This window comes from Theropithecus gelada, chromosome 2, assembly GCF_003255815.1.
Source record: "Theropithecus gelada isolate Dixy chromosome 2, Tgel_1.0, whole genome shotgun sequence".
Classification (NCBI taxonomy): Eukaryota; Metazoa; Chordata; class Mammalia; order Primates; family Cercopithecidae; genus Theropithecus; species Theropithecus gelada.
Genome location: NC_037669.1, coordinates 52,974,884 through 52,990,025, shown reverse-complemented (window position 1 = coordinate 52,990,025; position 15,142 = coordinate 52,974,884). Strand labels below are relative to the sequence as shown.

Below are 15,142 nucleotides of genomic sequence, written 5' to 3'. Positions count from 1 at the left end.
TTAAGGGCAAAAACCATATGATCATCTAAATAGACGCAGAAAAAGCATTCAATAGGCTGGGCACAGTGACTCACGCCTGTAATCCGAGCACTTTGGGAGGCCAAGGTGGGCAGATCACTTGAGATCAGGAGTTCAAGACCAGCTTGGCCAACATGGTGAAACTCCGATTTTACTAAAAATACAAAAATTAGCCAGGTGTGGTGATGTGTGCCTGTAGTCCCAGCTACTTGGGAGGCTGAGGCAGTAGAATTGCTTGAACCCAGGAGGCAGAGGTTGCTGTGAGCTGAGATTGTACCACTGCACTCTAGCCCGGGCAACAGAGCAAGACTCTGTCTAAAAAAAAAAAAAAAAAAAAAAAAAAAATTCAATAAAGTTCAGCATCCTTTCCTGATAAAAAATCCTCAACAAATTGGGCATAGAAGGAACATACCTCAACATAATAAAGGTCATATATGACAAAACCACACCTAACATCATACTTGACAGGGAAAAGTTGAAAGCACTCCCTCTAAGAACTAGAACAAGACAAACATGTCCACTTTTACCATTGTTATACAACGTAATACTGGAAGTTCTCACAAGAACAACTGGGCAAGTGAAAAAGTAAAAAGTATCCATATGGAGGCCAGACACAGTGGCTCACGCTTGTAATCCCAGCACTTTGGGAGGCTGAGGCAGGCGGATCATGAGGTCAGGAGTTCAAGACCAGCCTGGCCAACATAGTATAACTCTGTCTCTACTAAAAATATAAAAATTAGCCGGGCAGGTTGCACACACCTGTAGTCCCAGCTAGTCAAGAAGCTGAGGGAGGAAAATTGCTTGAACCCGGGAGGCGGAGGTTGTGGTGAGCCGAGATCATGCCACTGCACCTGCACTCCAGCCTGGGCAACAGAGTGAGACTCTGTCTCCAAAAAAAAAAAAAAAAAAAAAAAAAAAAGGTATACATATGGGAAAAGAAGAAGTCAAATTATTCCTATCACTGATGATATTATCTTACATCTAGGACACCATAAAGACTCCACCAGAAAACTCTTAGATTTGATACATGAAATCAGTAGAGTTTCAGAATGTAAAATTAACATACAGAAATCTATAGCACTTCTGTACATCAATAGCAATCTAGCTGAAGACCAAATCTAGAAGGCAATCCCATTTATAACAGCGACAAATAAAGAAGAAAGACAACCCAGGAATATAGTTAACCAAGGAGGTGAAAGATCTCCATAAGGAGAACTGCAAAATGCTGATGAAGGAAATTGTACATGATACACAAAAAAGGAAAAACATCCCATACTCATGGATTGGAAGAACAAATATTGTTAAAATGATCATACTATACAAAGCAATCTACAGATTCAACACAATCCCTGTCAAATTACCAATATCATTACTCATAGCATCAGAAAAAAAAATCCTAAAATTTACAGGGAACCAAAAAAAAAAAAAAAAAATCCAAATAGCCAAAGCAATTCTGAGCAAAAAGAACAAGGGCATCACATTATCTGGCTTAAAATTATACTACAAGGCTATAGCAACCAAAACAGCACAGTACTGAAATAAAAACAGACACACGGCTGGGCGCGGTGGCTCACGCTTGTAATCCCTGCACTTTGGGAGACCGAAGCAGGTGGATGATCTGGGGTCAGGAGTTTGAGACCAGCCTGGCCAACGTGGTGAAACCCCGTCTCTACTAAAAATATAAAAATTAGCCGGGCATGGTGGTAGGTGCCTGTAATTCTAGCTACCCGGGAGGCTGAGGCTGGAGAATCGCTTGAACCCAGGAGGTGGCGGTTGCAGTGAGCTGAGATCGTGCAACTGCACTCCAGCCTGGGCAACAAGAGTGGAACTCCGTCTCAAAAAAAACTAAAAATAAATAAATAAATAAAAACAGACACACAGATTAGACAACCCAAAAATAAAGCCACATACCTACAACCAACTGATCCTTGACAAAGTCAACAAAAATACACATAGGGAAAAATACTCTATTCCATAAATGGTACTGGGGAAACTGCATAGCCATAGGCAGAAGAATGAAACTGGACACAAACTTCTCTCCACATAAAAAAATTAACTTAAAATGTATGACCTGAAACTACAAAGTCCTAGAAGAAAAATGACCTGAAACTATAAAAATCCTAAAAGAAAACCTAGGAAAATTCTTCTGGACATTGGCCTAGACAAATAATTTATGATCAAGTCCTCGAAAGCAAACACAAAACAAAATAGATAAATGGGACTTAAACTAAAAAGCTTTTGCATAGCAAAAGAAACAATCAACAGAGCACCAAAAGACAACCTACAAAATGGGAAAAAAATATTTGCAAAAGAAAGTATCCAACAAAGGCTAATATCCAGAATCTATAAGGAACTCAAACAACTCAACAAGGAAAAAAAAAATAACTTCATTAAAAAGTGGGGAAAGGACATCAACAGACATTTTTTCAAAAGAAGACATGCGAACTACCAACAAACATGAAAAAAAAAAAGCTCAACATCACTTATCGCAAGAGAAATGCAAATTAAAACCACAATGAAATACCACCTTATACCAGTCAGAATGGCTATTACTAAAAAGACAAAAAAACAACAGATGTTGAGGCTGGGCATGGTGGCTCATGTCTGTAATCCCAGCAATTTGGACGCTGAGGTGGGTGGATCACTTGAGGCCAGGCGTTTGAGACTAGCCTGGTCAACATGGTGAAACCCTGTCTCTACTAAAAATACAAAAATTAGCCGAGTGTGGTGGCACACGCTCGTAATCCCAGCTACTCGGGAGGCTGAGGGGGGTGAATCGCTTGAACCCAGGAGGTGAAGGTTGCAGTGAGCTGAGATCACGCCACTGTACTCCAGCCCGAGCAACAGAGCGAGGCTGTTGCTCTGTTTCACAAAAAAACAAAAAACAACAAACAGATGTTGGTGCAGATGTGGAGAAAAGGGAATGCTTTATACACTGTTGAAGGGAATCTAAATTAGTACAACCTTTATGGAAAACAGGATGGAGACGTCTTAAAGAACTAAACATAGAATTAACCTTTGATCTAGCAATCCCATTACTGTGTATATACCCAAAGGAAAAGAAATCCTTATATCAAACAACAACAACAACAACAAAAAACACTTGTATGTTTACTGCAGCACTAGTCACAATACCAATAATATGGAATTAACCTAAGTGTCCGTCAATGGAGGACTGGATAACAAAATTGTGTGTATATCTATATCTATATCTCACTTTGAATACTACTTAGTCATAACAAATAATGAAATCATGTCTTTTGCAGCAAGATGGGTAGAACTGGAGGCCATGATTCTAAGTGAAATAACTCAGAAACAGAAATTCAAGTATCAACATGTTCTCACTTTAAGTGGGAGCTAAACAATGTGTATGCATGAGCATACAGAATAGAATGACACTGGTGACTATAAAAAGTGTGAGGGTGGGAGGAGGTGAGGGCTGGAAAATTACCTATTGGGCACGATGTTCACTATTTGGGCGATGATGGGTACACTAAAAGCCCAGACTTTACCATGTAAGAAAAATGCACTTGTATTCCTTAAACATTTTAAAAATTAAAAAGAAAAAAAAAGGGAAGGGGAAGCAAGCGGTAAGTACTCAGGGGAAGCAGCATCAGCACTCCAGGGCCACAAGGACAGCTGAGCTGTGGGTTCTCTGACCAACTGCCCTCTGCTGGTGAATAGAAATAATGAGTGGAAAGAGGACCAAAGGCTCATTTCAGGTTGAAGGTGTCAAGATCTGTTTCAGTCTTTTATTAGAGAAAAATTCAAACTTAAATCACAGACAGAAGAGTATAAAACAGCCCCATGCATCTTTACCTAGCTTTGACAATATATCAGCTCATGGCCAATCTTGTGTCATCTAGCCATTACCCACTGCCCTCTGCCATGTTTTATTTGGAAGCAAATCCCAGACAACATATCATTGCATCTGGAATTATTTTAGTATGCATTTCTAAAAGAAAGGGATTTTTTTTTTTAAAAAGCTCCATACCACCACCATCGTCACAACTGAAAAATAATTAGCAATAATTCTAATAATTCCAATAATTCCTTATAGCATGGGATGCCAAAACCAAAACAAATAATTAAGCCTCACCCGAGGAGGATCACGGCAAGGGAGAGGCAATCATGTAAAATTCAGATTAACAGCATGAATCACCCAAACAAACAAAAGTACTTCATCTTCAGTGTTGCCAGAGTAAACTAGCAGGAACATAGATTAAATGAATATCTTAACTGGAAATGCAAAGCCATGCACCCAAATGGTAGGAAAATATTTAGTTCAGTAGATGTGATGCAAGTGCTACTAAGTCTTTGTTGAAACTTTTAATTTATACAATATTTTTATTATTATAATTTCTTTTTGAGACAGAGTTTCACTCTGTCACCCAGACTGAAGTGCAGTGGCACGTTCTCAGCTCAATGCCGCCTCGACATCCTGGGCTCAGGACTACTACGGGTGCGTACCACCATGCCCAGCACTTTTTTTTTTTTTTTTTTTGAGACAAAGTCTCACTCTGTTGCCCAGGCCAGAGTGCAGTGGCACAATCTTGTCTCACTGCAACTTCCGCCTGCCAGGTTCAAGCAATTCTCCTGCCTCAGCCTTTCGAAACTGGGACTACAGGCATGCACCACCACACACGGCTAATTTTTTGTACTTTAGTAGAGACGAGGTTTCACTATGTTGCCCAGGCTGATCTCAAACTCCTGGGCTCAGATAATCCGCCTGTCTCAGCCTCCCAAAGTACTAGGATTACAGGCATGAGCCACCACACCCAGCCTATTTTTCATATTTTTTGTAGAGATGGGGTTCCACCATGTTGCCCAGGCTGATCTCGAACTCCAGGACTCAAGTGATCCTCCTGCCTTGGCCTCCCAAAGTGCTAGGATTATAGGTGTGAGCCACTGCATCTGGCCTATTTTTATTATTTTTAAAGAGACAGGGTCTTGCTGTGTTGCCCAGGCTGGTCTTGAACTCTTGAGCCCAAGCAATCCTCCCACCCTGGCCTCCCAAAGTGCTGGGATTATAAGTGTGAGCCACCACACCTGGCCGTGTTGAATCTTTCCAGTGATTCAGGAGGGCAACACGGTCCTTAAGGGCCAAATGCTCAGAGCGGTGCAGTTGGGCTATGAGACACTGAGAGGTGTGACCACACCAGCTCCCCAGCAATCTCAAACTCAGGGATCAGAATTAGGTTGAAAGATCACTCCCCTTTTTGGGCTACCTCTGTGCTATTTCTCCCTCTCTCACAAATTTCTGTTAGCATGTCTCTTTTCCCTTCTAGATTATAAGCCTCTGGAAGGCAGTATAGCATTTGATATGGTTTGGCTCTGTGTTCCCACCCAAATCTCACCCTGAATTGTAATAATCCCCACATCGTGGGAGGGACCCGGTGGGAGGTAATTGAATCATGGAGGCAGGTCTTTCCTGTACTGTTCTCATGATAGTGATTAAGTGTCGTGAGCTCTGATGGTTTTATAAAGGGGAGCTCCCCTGCACACGCTCTCTTGCCTGCCGCCATGTAAGACATGACTTTGCTCCTCATTCACCTTCCGCCATGATTCTGAGGCCTCCCCAGCCATGTGGAACTGTGAATCAATTAAATCTCTTTCCTTTATAAATTACCCAATCTCAGGTATGTCTTTATTAGCAGCGTGAGAACAGACTAATTCAGCACTGTGTTCAATTTTGTATCCCGAGCGGCTGGCACATGAGAGATGCTCAATGGATGCTTGCATAGAGAAAGCCTGAACCAGAAAAGTCCATCAATCACTTGATGATGCCAAATGTTGGAAAAAATGGGAAGAAAAGAGTATTCTCCTACTCTGCTTGTGGGACAATGAATTGATACAGCCACTTTGTCCTCCAAAGAGATGTCAAATATTTAGACCATAAAACAAGAATAGGATGCAAAAAACGGGAGCATTCAGAGAACAAGAAAAGAGAGAGTTCCTGGAAATTATAAACACTCAACAGAAGGGTTGGAAGCTAAAGTTGAGAAATTCGAGAAAATCTCCCAAAGCAGAGCAAAAGAACAAATAGATAAAAAATAGAAGACAAAAACCAAAGGACTAATCTAAGAGATCCAATATTTGAATATAAGGAGTTCCAGAAAGAGAACAGAGAAAACAGATGGGACGAAATTAAAGAAAAAATTTAAAACATTTTCTTATACGCTTATATTCTGAGTTTCCCAACAGAAAGGGCAATGAGTTCCTGGTGAAACAGATAACAGACTCACATTAAAGCACATCACTGAGAGAATTCAGAGCACTGGGGAAAAATAAAGACCTAACATGCTTCCAGAAATAACATACACAAAGTATTAAGAATCAGATTGGCTTTAGACACAGACAACAATCCTACAAGTAAAAGATAAATGCAGCAATGATCTCAAAATTTTAAAGGAAAGTGATTTCTAATCTATACCCAGCCTAAGTATTAATTATGGGTGAGGGCAGACAAAAAAGACTTTCAGACATACATGGTCTCCAAATGTGCCTTCCATGTTCCCTTTCTCAGGAAATTACTGGAAAATGTGCTTTATCAAAATGAGAGTGTGCACCAAGCAAGTGAAAGACATGAGATACAAGAAATGAGGGACCCCCTACAGGGGACAGTGAAGACACTCTCCATGAGAGAACACTGTGCAGGGAAGGAAAGGTGTACTATGTGGCTCACCACACCATCAAACTGAAAACTAGCCAAAGCCACGAGACAACTATATTCGGAGGACAGAGGGATGGGAGGGTGAGTACATTTGATGAGGGTGGGTGCCAGAGTTGAATTCTAACCTCCCATAGAGAGAAGTCAATAGATGATACTAAAGTTGAAATGTAGAGAAGGAGCAAGGAAAACTCACCATTTAGAGAAATGGCAGTGAAAACAAAAATAACCCACTAAGACAGATGGAAGCAGTGGTCTCAGAGAAGGGGAAGAGGAGAGGGAGCACAAGTGCTGCTGTTTTTGCAATCCTATGCATCTGTAACTCTGATAAATAAAACAACATGAGGAAAAAACCCTGCACACAGGAAGTATCTCAGAAAATTCAGAAGGGTAGTAAAGCTTCCAACAGCACTGCCAATGGTCTGACGTTGTTAGACCACCAGATTCTGCTGCTGTTATGCCTGTTTGTACCTTACTGCAATATCCCAGTTTATGGCCATCAAAGCTCAGCATTTCACAAGCACTTAAAAGAGACAAAGCTTTAGTCAGCAGGTATGTTATACATGGATTTCTAAAGCTCTTACCAGCAGTAAAAATGCCTTTCGTGCTCTGTCTTATACTAGAAGGTCTCACGATTGCTGAAAGCCCTGTGAGATAAAAACAAAAAGGAGACCAAAAAACCCAAAACAGATGTTAGTCATCTTAACAGTTTTAAAATTTGAAACTAAATATTCTTTCTAGTCAGCCAATCAAACCACCAAATCTATCTCTGTCCTGCTGTCACAGTGACAGTGAAAACGGCACTGGAATTGAGGGCCAGGAGACCAGAGCAGCCAGCCGCGGCGCCACCCGGCTGTGTGGGTCCAAGCCGGTGACCGAACAGCTCTGCACCTCCTCCCCTTAAAACAAGGGGGTGGGTTAGCTGACCCTCAAAGGGTCAGATTTAAGATTTTATGACTTAAATCTGCCTGAGATTTCTGGTTCTCAATTGCATAACATGAAAAGATAAAAACCAAATGATTACATCTACGAGAAAAACTTTCATTCTGAAAATACACATACGGATTCCACAGTGAGGAACAAGTTTCACTCCCCTCAAAGAGACAGCCCAGATCACACTGTTGCCAGGATCACATTCAAACAAACAACAGGGTGTCTCATACAGAGCTATCTTCAGGATGGGGAGCTGGTGACCCAGTGCAAACCTAGTCAGGCCCAGGCGGAGAGTGGGAGTGGAGCACTTGCTGCAGCTCATGTTCCACTGCAGTGTGATGGTCTCAGCAAAGCATTTCCGTAAATTCTATCTGGCACCTCAGTACATATTTACTGAATGAAAACAGGAGAATGCACTCAATTGACAGAGGGACTCATTCTCAATTTTATAAATATTTCTTGATTGACTGATCTCATAAATTACCTTTAGCACCTTAAAGGGAAGTTAGTGTCTGAAGATCAGGTTCAGGATTTTTTTATTATTATTTTTTTTTAAGAGATAAGGACTGCTCTATCGCCCAGCCTGGAGTGTAGTGGTATGATCCTAGCTCACTGCAGCCTCCAACTGCTCAAGCGATCCTCCCACCTCAGACTCCCAAGTTAGCAGAGACTATAGGCACGTGCCACCATGCCCAGCTACTTTTTAAATTTTTGCAGAGACAGAGTCTTGCTCTGTTGCCCAAGCTGGTCTCAAATTCCTGGCCTCAAGTGATTCTCCCTCCTGGACTTCCTAAAGTGTTGGGATTACAGGCATGAGCCATTGCACCTGGCCTGGGTTCAGAGTTTTGGATAAACATTAGGGCAGGGCTGGCAAAAATGCTGTGGAACGTGGGCCATGTCTGAGGGAATGCACTGAACACTGTATGAGACACATCAAATGGAGTTGATTGAGGAAAGCTGTGTTCTCGATGTTACAAAAGCACAAAAAAATGCCACCAATCTCTTTTCTCAGACCACCACAAAGAACACAGACATAATCTTTTAAATAAATTCTAGAAGTTGTGCTCTAGAAACCAAAAGAAACATTGTTTCTCCCTTTGACAGTGATTTAGGATCCCAAATTTAAAAATAGAAGTATTTTCACCATGTTACTTCAAACAAGTAAAAATTCAGATTTAGAAAAACCCTCAAACTTTTAGTGCTTTCTTCTTCTGAGAGGCAATCTCTCTATTTCACTAAACAAAAAGGAAGAAATAGTATGTCCCAATCACAAAGTCCGCTTTTCCCCATGGCTGGCATTTCCTCAACCTCAAATTCATAAACGTACCTAGTCGCACCACATCTCCACAGTCGGGATCATGAGCCACTTGAAATAAAGTTTCTTCCACATCTCTGTTTTTTCCAGGAGAGTCCATAATATGATGTATCTGTTGCTGTAAGCTTTTGGGCAATGTCATCAGCTGAGTGAACTGTCCTTCTGGGCTTTTATCTATCTGAAGGGGGGAACAAAGACAATGTCTACGGAAGTGCTTTAAATTCTACAAATACTCACAGACACAGGGCTTCTCTTTCAAAATCACACAGACATATATGCACCCACACCCCTGGCAAGGCAGCACGCTAAGGAGACTCTCTTTTCTGAAACTGAATGGGTTCAGTTCAGGAGTCTAAGTCCCTTCAAAAAGGATAATTCTTGTCCTATAATATTGCATTTCTACCTAAGAATAGAAGCCACTCTCAAGGATCAATTTTTGACTTTTGGTTTTAAAATTTATATTTGTCTTAAATCCAGCAGTCAAAGGAAGTGGTGCTGCAGTTGACACTCATGGAGGCTGCGTCAAATCCGGGCACTGAGATGACCCCTCCCATTTCAAATGCAGGGAGACTGACGTGCCCTGATCACACCATCAATGAGAGTGAGTGGGATCTGAATTGTGTCTCCTGCCTATAAGGCCTTTTAGTATGCTGTATTTCACAAACTGTAGGAACACACTGATGACAGAAACTAATCTTACTCACTTTTAATCCCCGGCACACAGTAGTTACTCAAAAAAACAAAAAGGAAATGAGTACCTGAATCAATACAACTTAGTTGTCCTACAGCTACTATGCCAGTGGCTTTGGTTCCCAAAGTATTCTAAAACATATTAAGATGTTAAGATGCTGAAGATAAATGTATAAATAAAACATGTAAAACTATGTGTCGGACTTTACTCAGAAACCCTTGAATCAAAAGTTAGCCACAGAGCTGAGGCCAGACCTAGCTTTCCTAACTCCCAGTTTCATACACTGTGCCTCATGGAATGAATTTTTAAAAAATCTTGTAAACGTTGATTTCCTGCCAAGTGCAGAACCAGTAACACTGCCCTCAATAGCTCATCACGTTATTTCCCAAGGAAGAATCTGTCTTGTATCCTTTTCACAAATATTTAGGTTTTAACTTCAATTAAGAGAACAGTAAGAAAAAATCAGATGAATGTATTACATTTTAGGCTTAGAGTTTACAGATATGACCAACTTTCTTAATAATTAGAATCTACTCACTCTACCATTTTAAAAATTGATTAAATATTTATTAACTATATACCAAATGGGCCAGGTGCGCAGGTTCACACCTGTAATCCCAACAGTTTGGGAGGCTGAGGTGAGAGAATTGCTTGAGCCCAAAAATTCAAGATCAGCCCTAGCAAAAGTGTGAGATATCCAGCTCTATGAAAAAAAAAATAGCCAGACATGGTGGTGCAAGCCTATAGTTCTGTCTACTTGGGAGGCTGAGGTTGGGAGGATCATTTGAGCCTGGGAAGTTGAGGATATGACAAGCGGTGACTGTGCCACTGCACTACAGCCTGGGTGACAAGAGCAAGACAGTCTCGAAAAAAAAGTATATACCAAATACCTGAATTTTCTAGTTTTGCCTATAAAAATCTATGCAAAGCAGGAGAAAATGTTATTATTTAATGGCTCCGTAAAGGTAGAGGGGTAAATATTTAGGTTTTTACCTAAATATTTGACATTTATCACTAGGATGGTTCTAAATTCACAGGACCCATCCTCTACTTAGCTTTGGCTACAAAAATGACAACAAATTTGAGTATTTATATAAACTAATCTTAGAAATGACATTTATGGGCTTATGTTTTGAGGCCACATATTGGGATTAGTTAGAATAAACTTATATTTCACTTATGCTTTACCTATGAAGCTTCCAATGGCTTAAGTGACATATAAAAAAATTAGAAAGTAATATTTGCCACTGCTTTCTCTTCAGGAAAATAATGCACTGGAATTTTCACTTGAAAGCATGTGTGTAAAGATAAAATATCAGGTGACATGGTTTAAAAATTTGGTAAATTCTCATTTTCCTTACACTAATTCTCATGGAAATATGAAAGTGAAAGCATTCAGCTAAATTGTGAAAGTCAAATTGCATTTTAAAAGCAGACATGGATAGAATTATTAAATGTCAACTTAAGAAAAAAGCAGATAGATATGGAAAAAACCTGATATTGTATGATTCCTTTCATATGAACTGTCCAGAACAGACAAATCTACAGAGACAGAAAGTGGATTAGTGGTTTCCTGGGGGAGGGGAGAGCTGGGGACTGCTAATGGGTATGGAGTGACAGAAATATTCTTAAATTACATTGTGGTGATGGCTGTGCAGCTCTGTGAATATACTATAAACACTAGCTTTTATGGTATAGAAGTATTCATCAATAAAGCTAATATTTGGTTTTGTTATTACTATTTTTTTTGAGACAGAGTCTCGCTGTGTTGCCCAGGCTGGAGTGCAGTGGTACGATCTCAGTTCGCTGCAATCTCCATCTCCCAGGCTCAAGTGATTCTCATGCCTCAGCCTCCCGAGTAGCTAGGATTACAGGTGCATACCACCATGCCTGGCTAATTTTCGTATTTTTAGTAGAGACAGGGTTTCGCCATGTTGGCCAGGCTAGTCTTGAATGCCTGGCCTCAAGTGATCCACCCACCTCGGCCTCCCAAAATGCTGGGATTAGAGGCGTGAAGCTGCCATTCTCTCCCCCTGGCCAAAAGAGTAAAGAAAAAATAAAACCGTATCCCAGGAGGAATGGCAGAGATGAGCACCACCTGCAGACCTAAAAGATGCAGGGGTAAGGCAGATTTTATGTGTCAACTCAGAGCAGAGGCACAGCTTGAAGACACTGTCCTGCGAGGATGGGCTGTGCTACACATCCAGAATCAACCACCATTACACAGTACTATATTCCCAACTGGCAGAAGACATGGGCCTGGCAACCCAGGGTAGAAGGAGAAGTGACCTTATCACTCCCAGGGACACACTTGGGAACACTTTGTTTCCTATCACCACAGCTCTAGGTCTGTGGGTCTAGAGGTCCCAATTCCCAGAGAAGGGATGGTTCTACCAGAGGACACAGTAAGCATCCCATTAACTTTTTAAAGTTACGACTGCCACCCAATCCATTTAGAATCCCATGCCATAAGTCCAGCAGACAAGGCAATGAGTCACTACACTGGCAGAAGTAATTGGCCCTGGTCATCAGGAGCTGGGGTGCTGATACACATCTCTTAGAGGACCCCTTGCCCAATTTTTATGGTAAGAGGACAAATGTGGTGGCCAGGGTCCTCCAGACTCCTCTGAGATGACGGTCTGGACCACCCTGTCAAGATAAGCAGAAGCGACAGATGAAGGTGAAGGGAACCTGGATGAGTAGCAGAGGTGGGAGAAGATGAGTCTCAGTTGCAGTCTCAAGTCCAGATACAGCACTGGGAGCTGTAACTCAGTCCCCCAATCTTATTCTTGTAAATTTCCTGGGAAAAGAAACTGATGCGAAACTAGATCATGCAGACTTTTATAGGCCGTAGGGAGGATTCTGGATACCTTTATCTTCACAGTTGGAGAAAATTCCTAGTCCTTTTCCCTTGTTCAGTTTCTAGAAAGTTGGTAGACAGACACATTATACTTCCCTGTCCTCCAGCCAGAGAATAGAAGATCTCTGGAGAAATTCTACAGACACTGATATTTGAGATCCTCCAATAAAACAGCCAGGTCCTTGGCCAGGTGCAGTGGCTCACACCAGTAATCCCAGCACTTTAGGAGGCCAAAGCAGGCAGATTGCTTAGGTCAGGAGTTCAAGACTGGCTTGGCCAACATGGTGAAACCCCGTCGCTACTAAAAATACAAAAATCAGCTGGGTGTGATGGCGCATGCCTGTAGTTCCAGCTATTTGGGAGGCTCCTGATTCAAGAATCACTTGAACTTAGGAGGCGGAGGTTGCAGTGAGCTGAGATCGCGTCACTGCACTCCAGCCTGGGCGACAGAGAGAGACTCCATTTCAAAAAAACAAAACAAAACAAAATAAAATAGCCAGGTCTTTGCCTCATAATCCTATAGTCAAGCCCACCAGTTGACAAGCCTGATATACCACAAAGAACTTCCAGTCTGCATTTTAGTGCCTCATTCTTCTCATTCTTTAAAAACAGGCCAGAGCCAGGCACGGTGGCTCTTGCCTGTAATCCCAGTACTTTGGGAGGCCAAGGCGGGAGGATTGCTTGAGCCTAGGAGTTCGAGACCAGCCAGGGCAACAAAGTGAGACCCTGTCTCTACAAAAAAAAAAGTTAATGTCTCAGATCATATGGGTACAAATATATGTATATACACATATATAAAAAAACCAGTTGGGCATAGTGGCATGGGCCTATAGTCCCAGCTCCTCAAGGGGCTGAGGTGGGAGGATCACTTGAATGCAACAGTTCAAGGCTGCAGTGAACTATGATCATGCCACTACACTGTAGCCTAGGTGACAGAGTGAAACCCCCTGTCAAATTAATTAATTCATTAATTAATTTAAAAAAATAGGCCAGGAAGGAAATTCAGACATTTGAAGAAGGCTTCTAACATAACAGACTAGAGTATAAACAGACAAGAGGAACTAAGAGAAAGAAACAATGTGAGAGAACAAGACAAAAATCTTCAAATGCTATAATAAAGATCATTAAAGAGATTAGGAGAAAATAATGCATCCATAATACAAAAACAGGATGCTATAAGAAAGAACATTTTGGGAAAATTAAAAATTCAGTAGAAGTGTTACAAAACCAATCAGAAAAATTCTCCCATAAAGCTAAATTTAATAAACAAAGAGATGGGGGAGAGAGAGAGAGAGGGAAAAGGGTTAAACCAGGAGGTCTAGCAACCACCTAACAGGAATCCCAGGAAGAACAAACTAAGAAAATGGGTATGAAAAATAATTACAGAAATAATAAAAAAAAATTCTTTAGAATTGAAGCTTATAAAATTCCAGATAGAAAAGACCCACTGAGGCTGGGCACAGTGGTTCACACCAGTTAACCCAATACTTTGGAAGACCAAGGTGGGAGGATGGCTTCAGCCCAGGATTCGAGACTAGCCTGGGCAATATGGTGAAACCCCGTTTCTACTGAAAATACAAAAACCACTCAGGCGTGGTGGTGCATGCCTGTAGTCCCAGTTACTCAGGAGGTTGAGGTGGGAGAGTCATTTGAGCTTGGGAGTTTGAGGTTGCAGTGAGCCAGGACTGTGCCACTCTACTGTAGCCTGGGCAACCGAGGATGGAAGGAGGGAGGGAGGGAGGGAAGGAGGGAGGGAGGGAGGGAGGGAGGGAGGGAAGGAGGGAGGGAAGGAAGGAAGGAAGGAAGGAAGGAAGGAAGGAAGGAAGGAAGGAAGGAAGGAAGGAAGCCAGTTAGCCAGGAAGGACTGTGCCACTCCACTGTAGCCTGGGCAACTGAGGGAGGGAGGGAGGGAGGAAGGAAGGAAGGAAGGAAGGAAGCAAGCAAGCAAGCAAGCAAGCAAGCCAGGACTGTGCCACTCCACTGTAGCCTGGGCAACCGAGGAAGGAAGGAAGGAAGGAAGGAAGGAAGGAAGGAAGGAAGAAGAAAGGAAGGAAGGAAGGAAGGAAGGAAGGAAGGAAGGAAGGAAGGAAGGAGGGAGGGAGGGAGGAAGCCAGGACTGTGTCACTCCACTGTAGCCTGGCCAACTGAGGAAGGAAGGAAGGAAGGAAGGAAGGAAGGAAGGAAGGAGGGAGGGAGGGAGGGAGGGAGGGAAGGAGGGAGGGAAGGAAGGAAGCAAGCCAGCCAGCCAGCCAGGACTGTGTCACTCCACTGTAACCTGGGCAACCGAGGAAGGAAGGAAGGAAGGAAGGAAGGAAGGAAGGAAGGAAGGAAGGAAGGAGGGAGGGAGGGAGGGAGGGAGGGAGGGANNGAAGGAAGGAAGGAAGGAAGGAAGGAAGGAAGGAAGGAAGGAAGGAAGGAAGGAAGGAAGGAACCAAGTGACTGAATAATGAATGGAAAGCAGATATAAATAAAGAGGGAAAATTATTTCCACCCTAGAATTTGATATCTAGCCAATACTATCTATCAAAGGGAGGGTAGAATTTTCAGAGGTATATGGTCTCAAAAATGTGCCTCACTCACACCCTTTAAGAAGGTAATAAAAGACAAACTTCACTAATATCAGAGTGTAAACCATGGAAGAGGAAAATGCAAGAC

The 15,142-nt window shown here is 42.1% G+C and overlaps 1 protein-coding gene across 5 annotated transcripts in view; it reads right to left on the bottom strand.

Annotated features, from left to right (window-relative positions):
* The window catches only part of TAMM41 (TAM41 mitochondrial translocator assembly and maintenance homolog), a 59,301-nt gene that overhangs the window by 13,045 nt on the left and 31,114 nt on the right, over window positions 1-15,142 (bottom strand). For 3 of the 5 annotated variants that reach the window (XM_025375629.1, XM_025375628.1, XM_025375626.1), the window contains 2 exons: window positions 8,949-9,114; window positions 7,273-7,335 (listed from right to left, as the gene is read on the bottom strand). In XM_025375629.1, coding sequence (XP_025231414.1) covers window positions 7,273-7,335; window positions 8,949-9,114 — 229 coding nt within the window. Of the gene's footprint in view, window positions 1-6,667; window positions 7,336-8,948; window positions 9,115-15,142 lie in introns of those variants that run through there. The other 2 variants (XM_025375625.1, XM_025375627.1) reach the window with 2 other exon arrangements.